Source organism: Ctenocephalides felis, unplaced genomic scaffold, assembly GCF_003426905.1.
Source record: "Ctenocephalides felis isolate EL2017-DRISC unplaced genomic scaffold, ASM342690v1 CF-g0.4_SCAFFOLD_00845, whole genome shotgun sequence".
In the NCBI taxonomy this organism is placed as follows: Eukaryota; Metazoa; Arthropoda; class Insecta; order Siphonaptera; family Pulicidae; genus Ctenocephalides; species Ctenocephalides felis.
The window spans coordinates 51,688,653-51,704,868 of record NW_020536999.1 but is presented as its reverse complement, the minus strand read 5'-3'; the positions used below and the strand labels follow the sequence as shown (position 1 = coordinate 51,704,868).

General features: G+C 30.3%; 1 protein-coding gene and 1 non-coding gene across 3 annotated transcripts in view; both read right to left on the bottom strand.

Annotated features, from left to right (window-relative positions):
* Positions 1-16,216, bottom strand: part of LOC113375531 (CD109 antigen) — a 28,955-nt gene that overhangs the window by 2,055 nt on the left and 10,684 nt on the right. Inside the window, exons 1-21 of one of the 2 annotated variants that reach the window (XM_026615475.1) lie at positions 13,325-13,340; positions 9,732-10,377; positions 8,826-9,006; positions 8,199-8,367; positions 7,901-8,013; positions 7,615-7,807; positions 6,260-6,576; positions 5,730-5,921; positions 5,547-5,654; positions 5,210-5,393; positions 4,816-5,113; positions 4,519-4,742; positions 4,026-4,221; positions 3,664-3,945; positions 3,258-3,540; positions 3,000-3,182; positions 2,659-2,895; positions 1,897-2,081; positions 1,449-1,741; positions 436-624; positions 98-327 (exon numbers count right to left, since the gene is read on the bottom strand). In XM_026615475.1, coding sequence (XP_026471260.1) covers positions 98-327; positions 436-624; positions 1,449-1,741; positions 1,897-2,081; positions 2,659-2,895; positions 3,000-3,182; positions 3,258-3,540; positions 3,664-3,945; positions 4,026-4,221; positions 4,519-4,742; positions 4,816-5,113; positions 5,210-5,393; positions 5,547-5,654; positions 5,730-5,921; positions 6,260-6,576; positions 7,615-7,807; positions 7,901-8,013; positions 8,199-8,367; positions 8,826-9,006; positions 9,732-10,351 — 4,677 coding nt within the window. In that variant the 5' untranslated portion in view covers positions 10,352-10,377; positions 13,325-13,340. Of the gene's footprint in view, positions 1-97; positions 328-435; positions 625-1,448; positions 1,742-1,896; positions 2,082-2,658; positions 2,896-2,999; positions 3,183-3,257; positions 3,541-3,663; positions 3,946-4,025; positions 4,222-4,518; positions 4,743-4,815; positions 5,114-5,209; positions 5,394-5,546; positions 5,655-5,729; positions 5,922-6,259; positions 6,577-7,614; positions 7,808-7,900; positions 8,014-8,198; positions 8,368-8,825; positions 9,007-9,731; positions 10,378-13,324; positions 13,341-16,216 lie in introns of those variants that run through there. The other variant, XM_026615467.1, reaches the window with a different exon arrangement.
* Positions 7,018-7,090, bottom strand: Trnak-cuu. Its single transcript has one exon. It is a non-coding gene; the product is annotated as a tRNA-Lys (tRNA).

The window sequence follows — 16,216 nt, the reverse complement described above, 5'->3', positions numbered from 1 at the left end:
GTTTGAAACAAAATTAACTAATCGAATCTAGCAAAGACAGAAAATATACTTTTTCTGAAAATTAAAAATACCAACATTCTGTAAAATCTTATTATACCTGTGTAGAAGCCCAACCACCATCAGTAAGTCTCTGTGCATTTAACCATTTAACAATAGGGTCGACCATAAGTTCATGTCTTGCAACATACGTCATCAATGCATAAGCTGTTGTTTCAATATTCATTGAGTCATATTTATATGGCAATCGAGGTAATAAGAAAGGTTTCTGATTTTCCAACTTATATGGTGGTAACGGTACGGCTTCCTTTCCCCAATACATCAGGCCACCTAGACAATACAAATGAAAAAATTGTAATTGAAAAAAATATATCAAGTATTTAAATATATATTGCCAATTGTTTATTCATATAAGTTGCTTATTCAGTTAAAACTTACCCTCAATTCTTGCGTGCCTTGCCAATATTCCAAATGCAGCCTCGGCATTAGAAGCTTTGCTAAGCATCAGTGCATAGGCTACTAGAGCAACATCATATGGTTCACCATGTTCTTCTAACAATTTAATATTTCTTTCTAACCATGATATTGCCTGTTGTTGAGCTACAGCAACTTTTGATCCAAGAGATCCTTAAATGACACAAAAATAATCAAATTATTTTATATTGACAAATCAATTTACAAAATAATTTTAATTTCTGTATTATTTCTTGCTCTATTCTATATTCTGTTAGATTAGATTAAAAATATAGTAGTCTAATATGAAATTATTGTCAACCTTCCACTTTAACTTTAGAGTGTTTAAATAATATTAAAAAATTATATATACAATTCTGTTCATAACTCATGGTTAAGTTGTATGCATGCATATAATTATGTTCTCTCCCTCATGTAATGTAATTTAATGTAATTCATTTTATTTCTTAATAAGAAACTTAAAAAGAGAAACTGACGAACAGTTGGAATAATTGTTATCCTACCATAGAAATATTTTGTCTGTTTTATGAGAGTAAATTATTTTATTAGTTATAACTAATATATATTAGTTATAACTATATATAGTTATTTAAATTATATATTAATATAAATGAATAGACAAGAAAAACAATAAGTAAATTAATACAATATTCATAAAAACAAAAACCACCATGCTGGAACGAATTAATGGTATTTCAATGTATTTATATGAAAAAATTGCTTCGAGATATGAGCGATTCGATATATGAGCGTATTAACAGAACGAATTGAACTTGTATGTCAAGCTACTAGTATATGTTTATGTATATGTATATGTATATATATATATATACATATATATAGATATATATATTTAAAAATATATATAGATCTAGATAGAGATATATATATATAATTATATCTATATATATATATATATATATATATTATATATATATATATATATATATATATATATATATATATATTTGATTTACCTGACAAATCTTTTACAGAAGCAAGTGTAATTAAAACATGGGCTGTCAACGTAATATTTCTTTGCTGTATAGGATCATTTGGCCAATTCAATGTTCCATTTGTTTTTCTGTCTGGCGACCATGTAATTTCATAAAATGAACCTTCTGCAGTTTGATGTTTAAGAATCCAACTAACAGCTTTGCCTATTACATTTGGATCAATATAGATAAAGTTTTCCCATTCATAGAAAGATGCTTCTTGTAATACCCGAGCGCAATACGCCGTAAGCCACACACTGGAAGCTGACTGATTCCTAGAAAGAGAAATGTATAATATTTAAAATATCTTTAAGGTTTTTTGTTCAAAGAATCCAAATAGACTCTTGTGAGACTGTGTCATTTCATGTCCTATTATTATAAGGTGTTACAATGAAATACCTCATTGAGTTTTTTTTATTGTTATACATACCAATCACTCCTAAATAAACTAAAAGATCCATCTGGGTTCATAAAAGACAATTGCCTCTGATATCCAATATTCATGTGATGGAATGAGTTTCTCTCGAGCGTTCGATTTCTTTGGCTTATTAATCTCATATACATTGTAGTATATAAGTTTGCAGCAAAACTAAACATATTTTGTTCAGCAGAGTCCTAAAAATAACAAGTATTTAGATACTCATAAATGAATTTTAGTATAAGACATATATACCTCCTGTTAGAAAAAATCCATTGATAACGTGAAAATGGAACAAACTTTTATTATAGAGAACATATAAAACATTTATAGAGATAAAGTTATATAAAACGTTTGTGGAAAGTTGTATATGGAATTTTGATTATTTTTGTAAATAATCAACATAATCATTAAGAAATCAATATATTTATTTATGAGTAATTCATAAGTTTGCCGAATAACTGTAAAACATCATAAGTCCATAATTAGTACATATGTTCATTAAGACTATGAACATATTTTATATTTCCAAAATTGATTCAGGATTTTAGGCTAAAACGTGAACGAAAAATGTTGAACTTTTCTAAAGATTGTATAAAAAATCTAACATTGCAAGTGCTTATTTCATTGAATGACTTTTAAATTTTTGAATTCGCTTCAGCCTTTTGAGAAAACTTTGATAAAAAGTCAAAGTTCGGCTCACATACACAGTTATTCTAAATTTTTAGTTTTTGTATAACTAACTAATAAATATGAGAAAATAGTAGTACTTACCATTGGAAGATCTAATAAAGATGTAGCATTAACAGGCATGGTTGGAAAAATGGGTCCAACAACATCACCGACAACTGAAAGTTTGGCGCTATTGGAACCATAAACATAGTACCTGTCTACTTCATATGGTATTATAGGTGTCTCAGTAACGTTAACATGCATATATTGGAAGAAATATGCACGATTGCTAAGATCAAGCAGTATAGATTGATGCCTATATTGTGGAACTCCATCTGGCTAAAAAGTTAAAAAAGTGATAATTAATACATTATCTATGTGATATGAAATTCAAAATATTTATTATAAAACATTAATTCAATGTCCAAAAGTAATCGGTTTACCTCTACATATAGGGTTCTTATTGCTTGATCTTTCCCAATTAGAGTTATTGCATGTATGCGCACTGTTAACTTTCCAAGTTTTGTTGGAACAATAGGAAGATGCACAATTGCAGCATCTTGGGATGGTATATAAATAAAAAACTGATGCTCGCCAAATGATGTGCGTGGATTATATGACCGAACCTATATAATAATAGATAGAAAAAATTGGCAAATTATTGAAATAAGCATGCATAATGATATATTTATAATACTTACAACACCATCTTCCTCTACATGAACGAATTTATAATCTGAAGAGCCTTCTAGCACTACAGTAGCCTCAATGGCTTCTAGCATATAATTGAACACAGATACTCTGATACCAACTTGCTCGCCTTGCCTACATTTATCAGGCATTTCCACATTTATAAAGAATGGTAAAACACCGACATATTCAATAGCTCGTTGCAACATTCCAAAACCTTTAGAAGGAGATACGGAGAATGCGGAAATCATCCAATGAGCCGGTCGCTCCGGCACGTCAATATTAAAAATATACCTTAAAAAAATATAAAAACGTATATAGAATTGTATCATTTAGAAAAGTAATTTAATAAGAGTATAAAAATGATTTGTATAATTGACAATTAATAATATAGATATGATCTGCAAACAATCTTACCGTCCATGTGGTCCTATATTGATGTCTTTCCATAGCCAAACATTTTCATACTGCCATTGTATTCTATTGAAACGAAACTTTCTAAAGTTTGCTAAACTTGTACTATTGAGTGAACGACAATTAGCCTCATCAGTTCCATCTTCACAATCCAGCACACCATCACATCTTTTATCTGTTCGATAGCATCGACCTGTTAGGCATTCCGAAAGACCAAAAGTATGATTACAATTATCAGGTCTTCTAGGAACTATAATATCTGTGAAAACTGCAAGTCCAACATATCTAAAATGAAGCATAAGTAATATTAATACAAGCAATGTTAATCTCATTATAGACAAGATAAGCCTATAGATAAAACTTACTCAAATGTTCTATTAGCATCAATGCCAAATGTTGAACTTGGATAATAAACTAGCTCATCAGGATCTCCTTCATGAGAAAGCCATGTATGCTTGAATGTACCATTAGTCTGCTCATCAAATGATGCCATTTTTGTGATGACTTGTGCATAGGTTAGTTCATTTCCAGCTTGCATAGTGTAGAAAGCTCTATCAATTCCTGAAAAACAATTAGTATTTAACCAACAATGTTTATAATATAAAGTAATCTGCTGGAATTAAAAAAGATAACAAGAATGTTTTAGTAAATGATCCAACATTTCAATATCATCTACTAATCGGATCAGAGACAAGGAAATCCAATAAGAAATAAAAATCATTGTAAAACGCGCGTTGTTTTGTTTCATAACTATTCATTACAATTTCCTTCTTCTGTAAAATGATTATATGAAATCAAACATTTGATCACAAATGCTATTTGAAAATTAAACATCTGAATTAAATTTTTGTGACTTACCTGATAATCCAACATAAGCTCCTGGCTCACCATAAATTGCTACTTCAACTTTTCGTCCAGTTCTCGCTTTACGATTATTTATAAAAACAGTGAAATTATTTCTAGATATTCCATTTACAGGGAATGTTAAGCTATCTGCAAGAACTTTGCCCCTAGAACCCACATGCCAAACTACTATTGTAGCAGCTGGTGCCATTTCTGCACTAAGCGTTACGGCAAATGTTCTACAAGAAACATTGATAAATATTGATGATCCAAAACTTAATATACAATATATAGCCTCAGTTATCTAATTACCTGATGGAATCCTGCATGTTTTCCTTTCCAGATAGCAGTATTAATCCTTTGGACATGACAATATACTGGAATGATTCCATATAAAAATTGCTTTGGATATGTAATACTATATATTCTCCCACTTTAGGATGCGTTGTTGATGTTGAAACTTTGATATGTTGGTTTAGAGGTGAATGATGCGCTATTAGCAAGAGGTCTGCACTGGTTCGTTCCCCGTATCCGTCCTTGAAATATGCATGCAATTTCATAGAAGTAATATCATCCAGATATTCTTTGGCTCGGCTATCATCTTCTAAACCTGTATTTAATATAAGCAAGGGGTTTAAAAACGTATTTTTAATCTTTTGGTAATATTTTTATCTATTAGATAAGTTATAAAAAAATCAATCAAAACCTAATTGATGTTTGAGGTCGACTTTAAATTCCCAAACGCCCAAGTCTTCAGACATAACCAGCTCTCTCATAGGTAAATCTCGTCTACCACCAGATCTTGATTCCACGGAACCAGAGATTTCTAATGCGCCCATCATAACTCGATCGAATGGAAGTGGTGAACCGTCATGAAATTCCGCTACAATCTGTAAGCAAATAGGATTAGATACTGAATTGATTTTATATTTAATATAAATTATTTTTATTTATATTATATTATATTTAATATATATTAAGTTGAATATATTCTATACATATACTACAGATATTGTTTTTTAAGATTGAATTTATATACTCACATAGCATGTAAATGGCATAGCAGGCTTAAACACTTGTGGACTATCTCCAAGAAAAGATACTTTCATTGAAGAATTATATATTCGAGCAATTGAAAATCCTTGAATTACCTGAATACAAAAAAATATATATATAATTACTAGTTAATTATATTACATTATAATATTTATAATAATATTCCTTACTTCATCCATAAATCGCTCGCCAACGGTAGCGGTAATTTGGACTTCCATGCCATCAAGAGTGGGAACAATTTGTTCGAGCTGAGACATTGGGTATTGAAAGTAGTATGTTCCATTGAAAAACCTCAAATAAGGCATTTCACCATTAGAATAATAGTCATAAGGCTTCTCCATCCAAAACGGCCATTCTTCATTCTGAAGGATATGAAAGTTTAATTTGTGATGCGCTTCTCAAATAGTTAAAATTTGCAATGTGTGTGTAAATAATGGAAATGAAAAAAAAATATTTGATAACTTTTTCAAATTACTTGATTTTAAATTGATTAAGAAATTTAAATTTCTGTTAAGACATTTAATAAATTATGATTATTTTATTTCAGTGATAATTTCATAGGATAAGCTTAAATAGTATAAAAAATAATTTGAGCTTATAAATTCTTATCATTACTCAACCAAAAGTTAATGATTGATTAATTGGTAATTGTAAACATAAACTAATTTTGTTATTATTATTAGTAAGAATAATGACTTACAAATGTAAAATGCTTTTCAACAACTCGCTCATCATAAAATCTGTTGCCACTGCTAGACCTATCATTATAATCTCTGTTTGGATCATAGGGATAATTTTGAGGATTGTTGTAATTGCTACCATATTGCCTTCCGTATTGATTATTATACTGTCTGTTTGGATCAAATTGTTGATTTCGTGGAGTATTACCATATGTTTGCTGAACATTGTATTGATACAATTCTTTTTCGTTGAATCTTGAGATGGGCCTAATAGTCGCCTTTAGTGTTAAGTTTCCTTTAACAGGCGCTCCTGATGTATAGTTTGCCATAACTTTGCCTTTTTGAAAAATAAATTATTTAAGTTATATATAATAAAAGCAACTCTCGCCTATTACAAGCATAAACATAAATTTAAGGAATGATAATAAACTTAATACAAAAAGAAGTTTCATTCAAACACTTCTAATAAAATTTCTCTTGTCTGATTTTCAAAGCCATTTTTTTCTTGGAAATTATTGAAGATTAATAATGAATATAAATAAATCATCACGCATCTAAAAATGGAACAAAGAAAAAAAAATGAATAAGTGAGAAAGTATTAGCCCAGCTTTGAGAAAAAAAATTGGTTAAAACTAAAGGTCTAAAAAAACAAAGAAACATACGCTATGAACACCTTAATCATTACGTGATGTAAGTTATTAATATGCAATTAATTTTCCATTCAATAAAATAGCTCTTTGCATTTTGTAATTATAAAAAAAAAATCAGTAAAAATAAACGCCCAACGTGGGGCTCGAACCCACGACCCTGAGATTAAGAGTCTCATGCTCTACCGACTGAGCTAGCCGGGCCTTGAACATCCAAATCAAATACGGTTCTTTGCGCTTTCACGAAATTTTTTTGTTCAAGAATTCAAAAAAAAAAAAAACCTATTCGTGGATATAATAAATGAACACTTTGAATTTATAAATTCCAAATAATCATTAAAGGATTCCGATGGGTATCCAATCGTAAACGCAGGCAAATAAAATAATAAAAAAGGCCTAAAGTATTTTGTTAAATAATTTTGCCAAGTATTTTGAAAATGGGCTCGAATAAATAGAACCAAGAGATACCTAGGAATGACTTGAATTGCAAGATTAAGATTTGAATGAAGGCAGTTTGGAAAAAATGTTAAATTCATAGCTTATTAAAAAGAAGCCTTCAACAAGCACTAGAAACGTGACATTAAATTTGAAAATCTGGGTGAAGGATTAAGAATGGAAATGTGATTTGCAATTTCTTGTCTTATAAACATTGACTGAAATATTGAAACATTGAATCACCCGCGAATAAATAGCTTTCGCTATACTACCATACTATTGTTATATATTACCATAAATATATCTATCTGTATTGAAGAAAAAAGCTGGCATTGTCACATTAACTTCAAATCTTGTCTGATAATATTCTTCAACTAAAAATGTGGCTTCTTCGACTTGACCTTGTGCTACCACCTTTATCACCCACTCTCCAAAAACAGGCTGATCCGATAATTGGTATTCTAAAGATACTGTTCCCAAATTTGACTAAAATTTTAGAATTCAATTATTAAAACAATAGCGATATCATAATAAACTCAGTTTGTTTTTGTATAATTTTATAATAATTAAAACACTAACTTGTCTGCTTAACCATCTCCTCATTATGTGTCTGTTAGGATCTAACATATATACATCTACTGCATCATCAAATGCTTTCAATTCTGTATTGATTGGTATAGTTCGGAAACGCACTGCAAATATTGAGGAATTGTTTTAGTTAACTTATATTATATAAATTCACAAACAGTTTAATAAGAAGCACAAAAAATTTTAATTATATGATTCCGGTTGTAATCAAGATGTATCTATATTATCAAATTGTGCTTAGAAACAACTATTTGTTTGAGAATTGATACATAAAGAAAACAATTATTACCTGTCTGTCCTTGCATATAAACTGGCTTATCTGTTTGAACAAATATTGTCATTGAACGTTGGCTGAAAGTCAACCTAGTCTCATTGAAAAAAGCCAAGCCACCCATTAAACTGTTGTACAAACCGTCGACCCTCAATTTATATTCTCCTGGTGCGGTTGTACCCGGTACCTGATGCGACAAACAAAAGCAAAAAAAATGCATAACAAGCATGAACAAAGCAAACATAGAAATATATATATATATATATATATATATATATATATATATATATAATCTGATGACTAAAAACAGTCAATGGTCAACAAACGTTTTATCGTACATTTTTCATACTTCTACGCTAAATCTCTGAGATCTATTACAAGCATCGCTATTCACATCAAATTTGTACACATAATGCACTTTTCAAGTCAAAATGAGCAAATAATCCATGAAATAAAAAAAAATCAAGCAACATTAACCATGACTTCAGCAAACACAACATATTTTTGAAATGATAACAGGTTTTAATGAAATGGGCAACGACTATATTAAAATTAATTGCCCATTTTATAAATATGGGAGAATATAATTAAAAGTAGCATCAACATGACAACTTATAGTAACTTCAATTTTTAAAGAAAACTTACTCTCATCAGTAAAGTTTCTGGGTTTCCAACTTTCACATCTCGGCTGTCAGAACTTATCTCCACTCCATCTCTTGAAATCGAAGCCCTAATTGTAAGCGCTACCGGGGTTTGAAAAACAGTGGCGGAAACTCGGAAAACTGACCCTGGCCTTACCATTCGAGATGCGACAATGAAGTATGTACTGCAAATTGAATGACATTTTTAATGACAAAGACTTTTCGGCGATTAAGTCTGTTGTTTGTCGATTAAGACAATAATATAATTTAGCAAAATATTGTTCAAGTAAGAATCAATAATCTTTCAATAAAGTGAAGTTTAAGAGCAAATTTCGTTAATCACAAATATGTAGGTAATATAGACCAGTCATTTAAGCTTAAATTAGGTAAGAATCTCGGAATTCGAGATATCCTGCAGTAAGTCTGTAAATACTTGTATATTGACACAAAAAAGTCTCAGATCCTACATATGGTAGAGTGTATGCAACATATGTAGGTTTTGAGACAACTTAGGTGTCAATATACAAGTATTTACAGACTTGCAGCTTCCGAGGTGAACTTACTATAATGACTGGACTAATAAGCTAACAAGACAAATTAGAAGAGACATAATTTACTACATCATTTTAGTGTAATAAGATGCACATTTTTTTCAACTTATTGTTCATATTTTAATATAATGTTCGTAAAACCTGCTTATGCAGAGAATATCAGTATGATAATTTATTACAAAAATTTATACTTACAATTTACATTGAAATTTTAATACACCGAAAATGAATTTTATCATATCATTCCATTTTAGCAAGACAAAATTAAGGCACCAACTTATTAATGAAATTTTAGTTTCGAGAATGATAAAATTTCTTTATAAAAACATTCAATACGCATAATAATAAAATAAACTTACGCTTCATTTATAATTAAATTATTATCCAGAAGGGATGGACCACCACCACGGCTCCTCCCAAAATCATTATTAAAGCTGAACCCACGTGTGGGTTGTGGTAACCAGGGTCTATTTGTACTAGTTCTTCTGTTATTATCAGAATTATAAATGTCGTTATCAACATTCCTATTTACACCGTCAAACGTATTGAATGAATTTCTATTATTAAAGTCGCCATTATCGAATGTAGTAAAATTGCGCCGGTTGTCCACACCTCCAAATCTATTAGTGTTATCCAAATTTCTATTAAAATCATCAAAATTTCTGTTCACCGAATTGGGATCATTGAAATCCCTATTGGTTCCAAATCGGGTGTTTCCAAAATTTTGATTATCCTCATTGTCGAAATTTCTGTTAGCAAAATTGTTATCGTCGGCAAAGTTATTGCTGTCGAAATTTCTACTTCTGCTATCAAAATTGCCGGAACCGAAATTCCTATTGTAGTTATCGGTTCCGGTTTCGGGTCTTCTTCGATTCGAGGCGGTTTCTGAATGGAATTGTGATATCGTATTGGGTACCAAAAACGCAAGAAGTAAAATAATAAGCTGCTTCGAACAAAATATAGGCTGTAGTGCAGACATAGCAGTGGCGGCTCTGAACGACTAGCCTGAAAAAAATCATACACATTAGAAACATGATAATTCTTTATTACATTACATATAATTTATTCAAAATTATCTTTTGTTTGATATATCTACATATATATATAAATAAGTCGGGTTTTCCTTCCTGACGATATACAAACACGATTTCGACAATTTTGCATTCGTTGAAAAGGTCTCGGGCTCCGCAAGGGTTATAGCTAAAAAAATTAGTGGCGCATGGCAACGTGCCTTAATGCAATGATGTACACGCACCGAATTTCAACATTCAATGAAAAATTGCTTGCGATTTGACATACCAATGATTCCGACTGGTCTTCCGTTTGACTTCAAACGATTGCAATTTCCAAGTCGCAACGCCAATCGCTTAGTGTTTACCGGAGAAATTTCAAATTATCAGATTATTTAGAAAATCATTGTTTTTTACATGGGCAGTTATACGTTGTCTGTTCACGAGTTGGAAAACCATCCGCTTTGTTTGTGTTAACGTCAGACCAAAAAACAAAAAATGCGGTTTACCAAAGAGCACTTCAATGAAACGGATAATTTGCGGATTCACTTTCATTTACTTAGAGAAGTTCAACTGAAAAACACTTCATTTTTGTAATCGAAATAAATTCATTACTGTTGTGTAATAAAATCAAATTTTTCCTTTTCAAATATAAAACAAACAAAAAATTTCTTCATCTTTCTCACGAATCCATCTGGTGGCGAAGCGGAGTTCGTCGGGTTTGCTAGTTTCGTATAAATTTATGTTATTGTACGTCGAAATATACATGTCAAATATAGATATTTTGAAAAAAAAGGAAGGCCAAGGGGATATGAATGATAAACTTTGTTTAAAAAAGTGTCTCCTACATGAGCGACGCGAGAACAGAAAATACAGGAAACTAAAAGCCGAAACACATGACCAGGTAGCACGGAAGCAAATGTTTGGAAAAGAAAATCCATAAAAGTTCATAAAAAAGTTAATAATGGTAATAAAATGATAACGGAAATAATAAACAATGAAAAGAAATCATTGATTTGTGGTGCTCTCACACAAAAGACCTGCGCCTTCGGGCAACCGAATTATTATTACGCTCTTTTTAAGCGCGTATAAGTCATTTTTGAGAAATATTATATTTCCGATACATCAATCTATATTAAATACGCAATCTATGGAAATTTCTATAATTTAATAAAACAAACCACGCCCAAACCAAATAATATGTAACGAGTGTACTTATGTCTATAAATTTTTCAAAATGCATTAAAAATTTTACAACAATCACAATTTGTATATCTTCAAGAACTTCGAATAAATGATAATGAATCATCAAATATAGGTGTCAATTAAAAGGTCACTTACACCATGTATAGGCTACTACAATATATTATTCACAAACACACACTATATATATATATATATATATATATATATATATATATTATTGATGTTACGTCCGAATATTAAACTCAAATTAAACATATATATCAACATCAAATTCAAGACTATTCAATATATATATATATATATATATATATATAATATAGTAAATGATTTAGTATCTTATATAAAAAGTTTTGTTCGTGATATGTGGTAATGCCTATTTTCAAAAAGAATTAGACCATAATAACATAAAATGGCACAATTTTCTCACAAGGGCTTGAAACGTGCTTGTTATGAATATAGAAAAGATTACGGCAAATGTCGAAGCATTTAAATGCATGTTCTTTATTTTCAAAGAATGCTATTTTTCAGCAATGGGTAAGTTTTGAATCAGAATAAATTTTAAACAAAAAAATATCAAAATGTTGCTTTTGTGCTATAGAGTTATTGCGGAAATGAGAGAAGTTTAAAATCAACCATAAAATATGCTCAGAACCCTCAAAATAGAAAATTAATAATAAAGAATCTATTGAAACTCCAATAACATTATCAATGGTAGAATAAGTTTATGATGTAGTGTTAAAACGATGTCCTTTATTAGACACCTCTCTGCTATAACAGAAACCCCAAAGGGCAGATCTCTCATGTTTCTAGACAGAAGCCAAATGAAGTATTGTCGATTGCATGGGGTTAGATTTGCTTAGGTTTCATACCAAATAACAGACGCCACTAATTTCATTATTCAAAATGACAAAAATAAAAAAAAATGAATAAAGACTAATCGTAAATTAATGATATTATTGAAGAGATATATGGCTTCAGAACGAAAATGTAGATGGATGGTTCAAATGAAACCTCAATTATAGGTATTCTAACATCGCCGACCACAAAATACGACGCCGACCACAAATTTGCTTTGGAAACAATTATAGTGATTGCATGAATTGAAAGATAAATTTAATTAATAAACTAGTGGTGTATGGCATCGTGCCTTAAGGCAAATTGCTGGAACTTCTCGTAGCATAATGAAATATTCGAGAAATTTTAAACGTTTTCAAATATATTATTACAAATACTGTAACTTTCATTATTTTTGCTATCTTGTTATATCTGAGCAAATCAAATGTAAATCATAAATCAATTTATCTCCAGAACATAAAATTGAAAAAAGTGCTCCCGTATAGTCACATCTAAACGCTTTTGCAAATAATTCTTCACTTATACTGTGCTTAGCTTGGCGGCATTTTCAATAGTTTTCACAAAATTGGAAAAGTGCTCCAGTACAAAAATCGTCTAAACGCACTTGTGTAAATATTTGTACCAGAGTGGCGCTTAAACTGTGCTTAGCCTGGGTAATTTTTTGAATTTTTAATCCAAAATAACAAAAAAAAATTTATGGAAAATAAAAAAAGATGTAATAATTTTTTATCCTCTAAAGCAATTGTTTTGTCAATACAAGCAGAAAGTTTTTTTAGATCATTCAAATCGGACGCTTAGTTCACTCAAAAACTGTCATTTTTTGCACATTTTGCTCTGTATCTTCGAAATGGCGGGACTTATCTTTGCCAAAAACTAATCACCTCTTCTCCCAATCATTACAAATTGAATTTTTTTTGGATCATTCAAATCCGATACTCCGTTCTCTCAAAAACTCGATTTGTATTTTCTGCACCCTTTGCTCCGTATCTCCGTAACGGCTGGACCTGCCTTTGAAAAAAAACTAATCAGCACATCTCTCTATCAATAGAAATCGAATGTTTTTTGAACCATTCAAATCGGTTGATCCGTGCGCCCGAAAACGTGGACGAAAAAAAGCGGACATACAAAACACACACACACACCCATTTTTTCTGAGGTATGCCAAAATGTTCAGAAACCTTCAAAACGTCGAGAAATGCAAAAATTTTCATTTTCGATTTTCGGCTCATTACTATAACTACCCTACGGGAAGTTAAAAATTACATTGAAACCAAAAAGTACATCATATTCTATTATATATACAATATAAACGAATAAATATTTCATCAAAATCTAATATCTATGGTTGCTGCATATTACAGTTTATTTTTAACTTCACGTAGGTTAGTAATCGCGAATAATCTTCAAGTTATAGTAATCGCGAAAAAATCGAAATTGAAGTTTTTTATATATGTTTACGTTTCAAAGGTTTTTGAACATTTTGACATACCTTAGAAAAAATTAATGTGTATGTGTGCGGATACAAATTTTCGTCGACGATTTCGAAAACACCGATCGACCGATTTGAATAATTCAAAAAACATTCGAATCGTATTGATAAGGAGATGTGCTGATTAGTTTTTGGCAAAAGCAGGTCTAGCCGTTCCGAAGATACGGGGCAAAAAGTGCCAAAAACAGTAAGTCAGTTTTTAAGAGAACGGAGCGTCCGATTTTAATAATTCAAAAAACATTGTATTGACAAGGTGAAGAACTGATTAAATTTTTGGGAAAGCAGGTCTAGCGGTTTCGGAGATCTAGTAAAAAAAGTAAAAGAAATGCCATTTGGTGGTCAAAAATGATCATTAGACATATGCACATCAAATTATCAGATATTTTATTGAGATTTTAACAATATGTATAAATTTTGTTTACATTCCTATGGGTTTCGAACCAATTTTTATCCGTTAGACGGCGACGCGGCGCTTACGCGCTTCGATATTTCGTCTCTATGCAGTTAAAGCAGTACGATTGCTTTGAAAAAAAGTTCAGAATTTCCATAATATTTCAAAATACATTTTTCTAAAAAACGTCTTTTTTTTTTTCAAAAAAAAAATAAATTTTTGTCAAAAATTTATTGTTTCTCAAAAATCTATTTTTTTTCAGAGCAATTTTTTTTTCAAAAATGTTAATCTTTTTAAAAAAATTTTGGTACAGAAAGTTCCAGCAATTTGCCTTAAGGCACGATGCCATACGCTACTGGTTATATTTTAAATCATATTTTTTTCTATAAATGTACTCCGAATTTCTGAACGGCCCTGAATAAAATCCGATGCAAAAGATATTTATCACCGAAATGTGCGTAAGCAAAATACGAGGGTGCCACATGCCGCTCTGATATGAAATACCACTTTAATCTTGGCGGATATGTCATCAAATTGTGGAGACTTGTAAGTACTGTTTTGGTGAATTTTCCAGGGATACAATTACGTTAAAATCTATTTTTCGGCCCCGCATATATAGATAATTAAATTTTTTTTTTTTTTAACTCGTTTTATTTAGCAATCAGAAATACATAAAGATTCCTATGAGCTAAAATGACAATGTAAGAGCGATGCCTAAGAAGAGCTCCAATGAGTAGATAATTAAATATATACATTGGATAGTATAAATAGAAAACAATATTATGTAGTCGCTAGTAACGAAATAAATGTAATGAGTGATTACTGTTATTACTACTAGTGTCCTATATAACTTCGCAATGTCTACTATATTAATTTGTAAGTTTAAATTAAATTACTTGTCTGTAATTTGTTTTTCGGTGCTTTTCACAGTTTCCTTTCTAGCTAGTTTACTTACTTTATTAAATTTATTATAGTGCAAAATATTATCATATGTGAATTTCTCTTTCCAAGAATATGCATGATAGACGTTTTCATTTTTAAGATTGTTTCTGAATAGCAATCGCAATTAGAGTTCTAAAATCTGTTGTGATGATACTTCGACTAAATGATTTGTACAAAACAGCCCAATATATATCTCATGTACTTATTTGTTGTATATTATATTAGAAGGCAACTCATCAGTTGCCCTTTCTAATCGTTGTGATAAATTATTATTACTGGAATGTAAAGAAGATCTTTTTTGATCTATATTTTCAAGTTATAATAGATATCTCTAATATTTCATGAACATTGATAACATTTATTAAGACAATTTGACAATTATATATTATAATATCAATGATAAGATTGAAATTTGTGTTTATTTAATAGTATGTCAAATTAGGATACTATGGCTTATTTATTAGTTTTAGTTTAAGTAATACTGCACTTTCTTCTAAATGAATCTCAACGTGAGTTAGAAATAAATATTCATATATACAGCCTAGCCGTATGATATGCAAGAATTTATTTGACAAAGATTTGTGATGGATTTTTTAACTTCCCGTAGGGCAAGTTATAGTAATCGCAAAAAAATCGAAAATGAAAATGTTTATATATCTTTACGTTTCAGAGGTTTCTGAACATTTTGGCATACCTTAGAAAAAATGGATGTATGTGTGTGTGTGTGTGTGTGTGTGTGTGTATGTATGTATGTATGTATGTATGTATGTATGTATGTATGTATGTATGTGCGTGTGTGTATGTATGTGCGGATACAAATTTTCGTCGACGATTTCGGGAACACGGATCAACCGATTTGAATAATTCAAAAAACATTCGATTCGTATTAATAAGGAGACGTGCTGATTAGTTTTTGGCGAAAGCAGGTCTAGCCGTTCCAAAGATACGGGG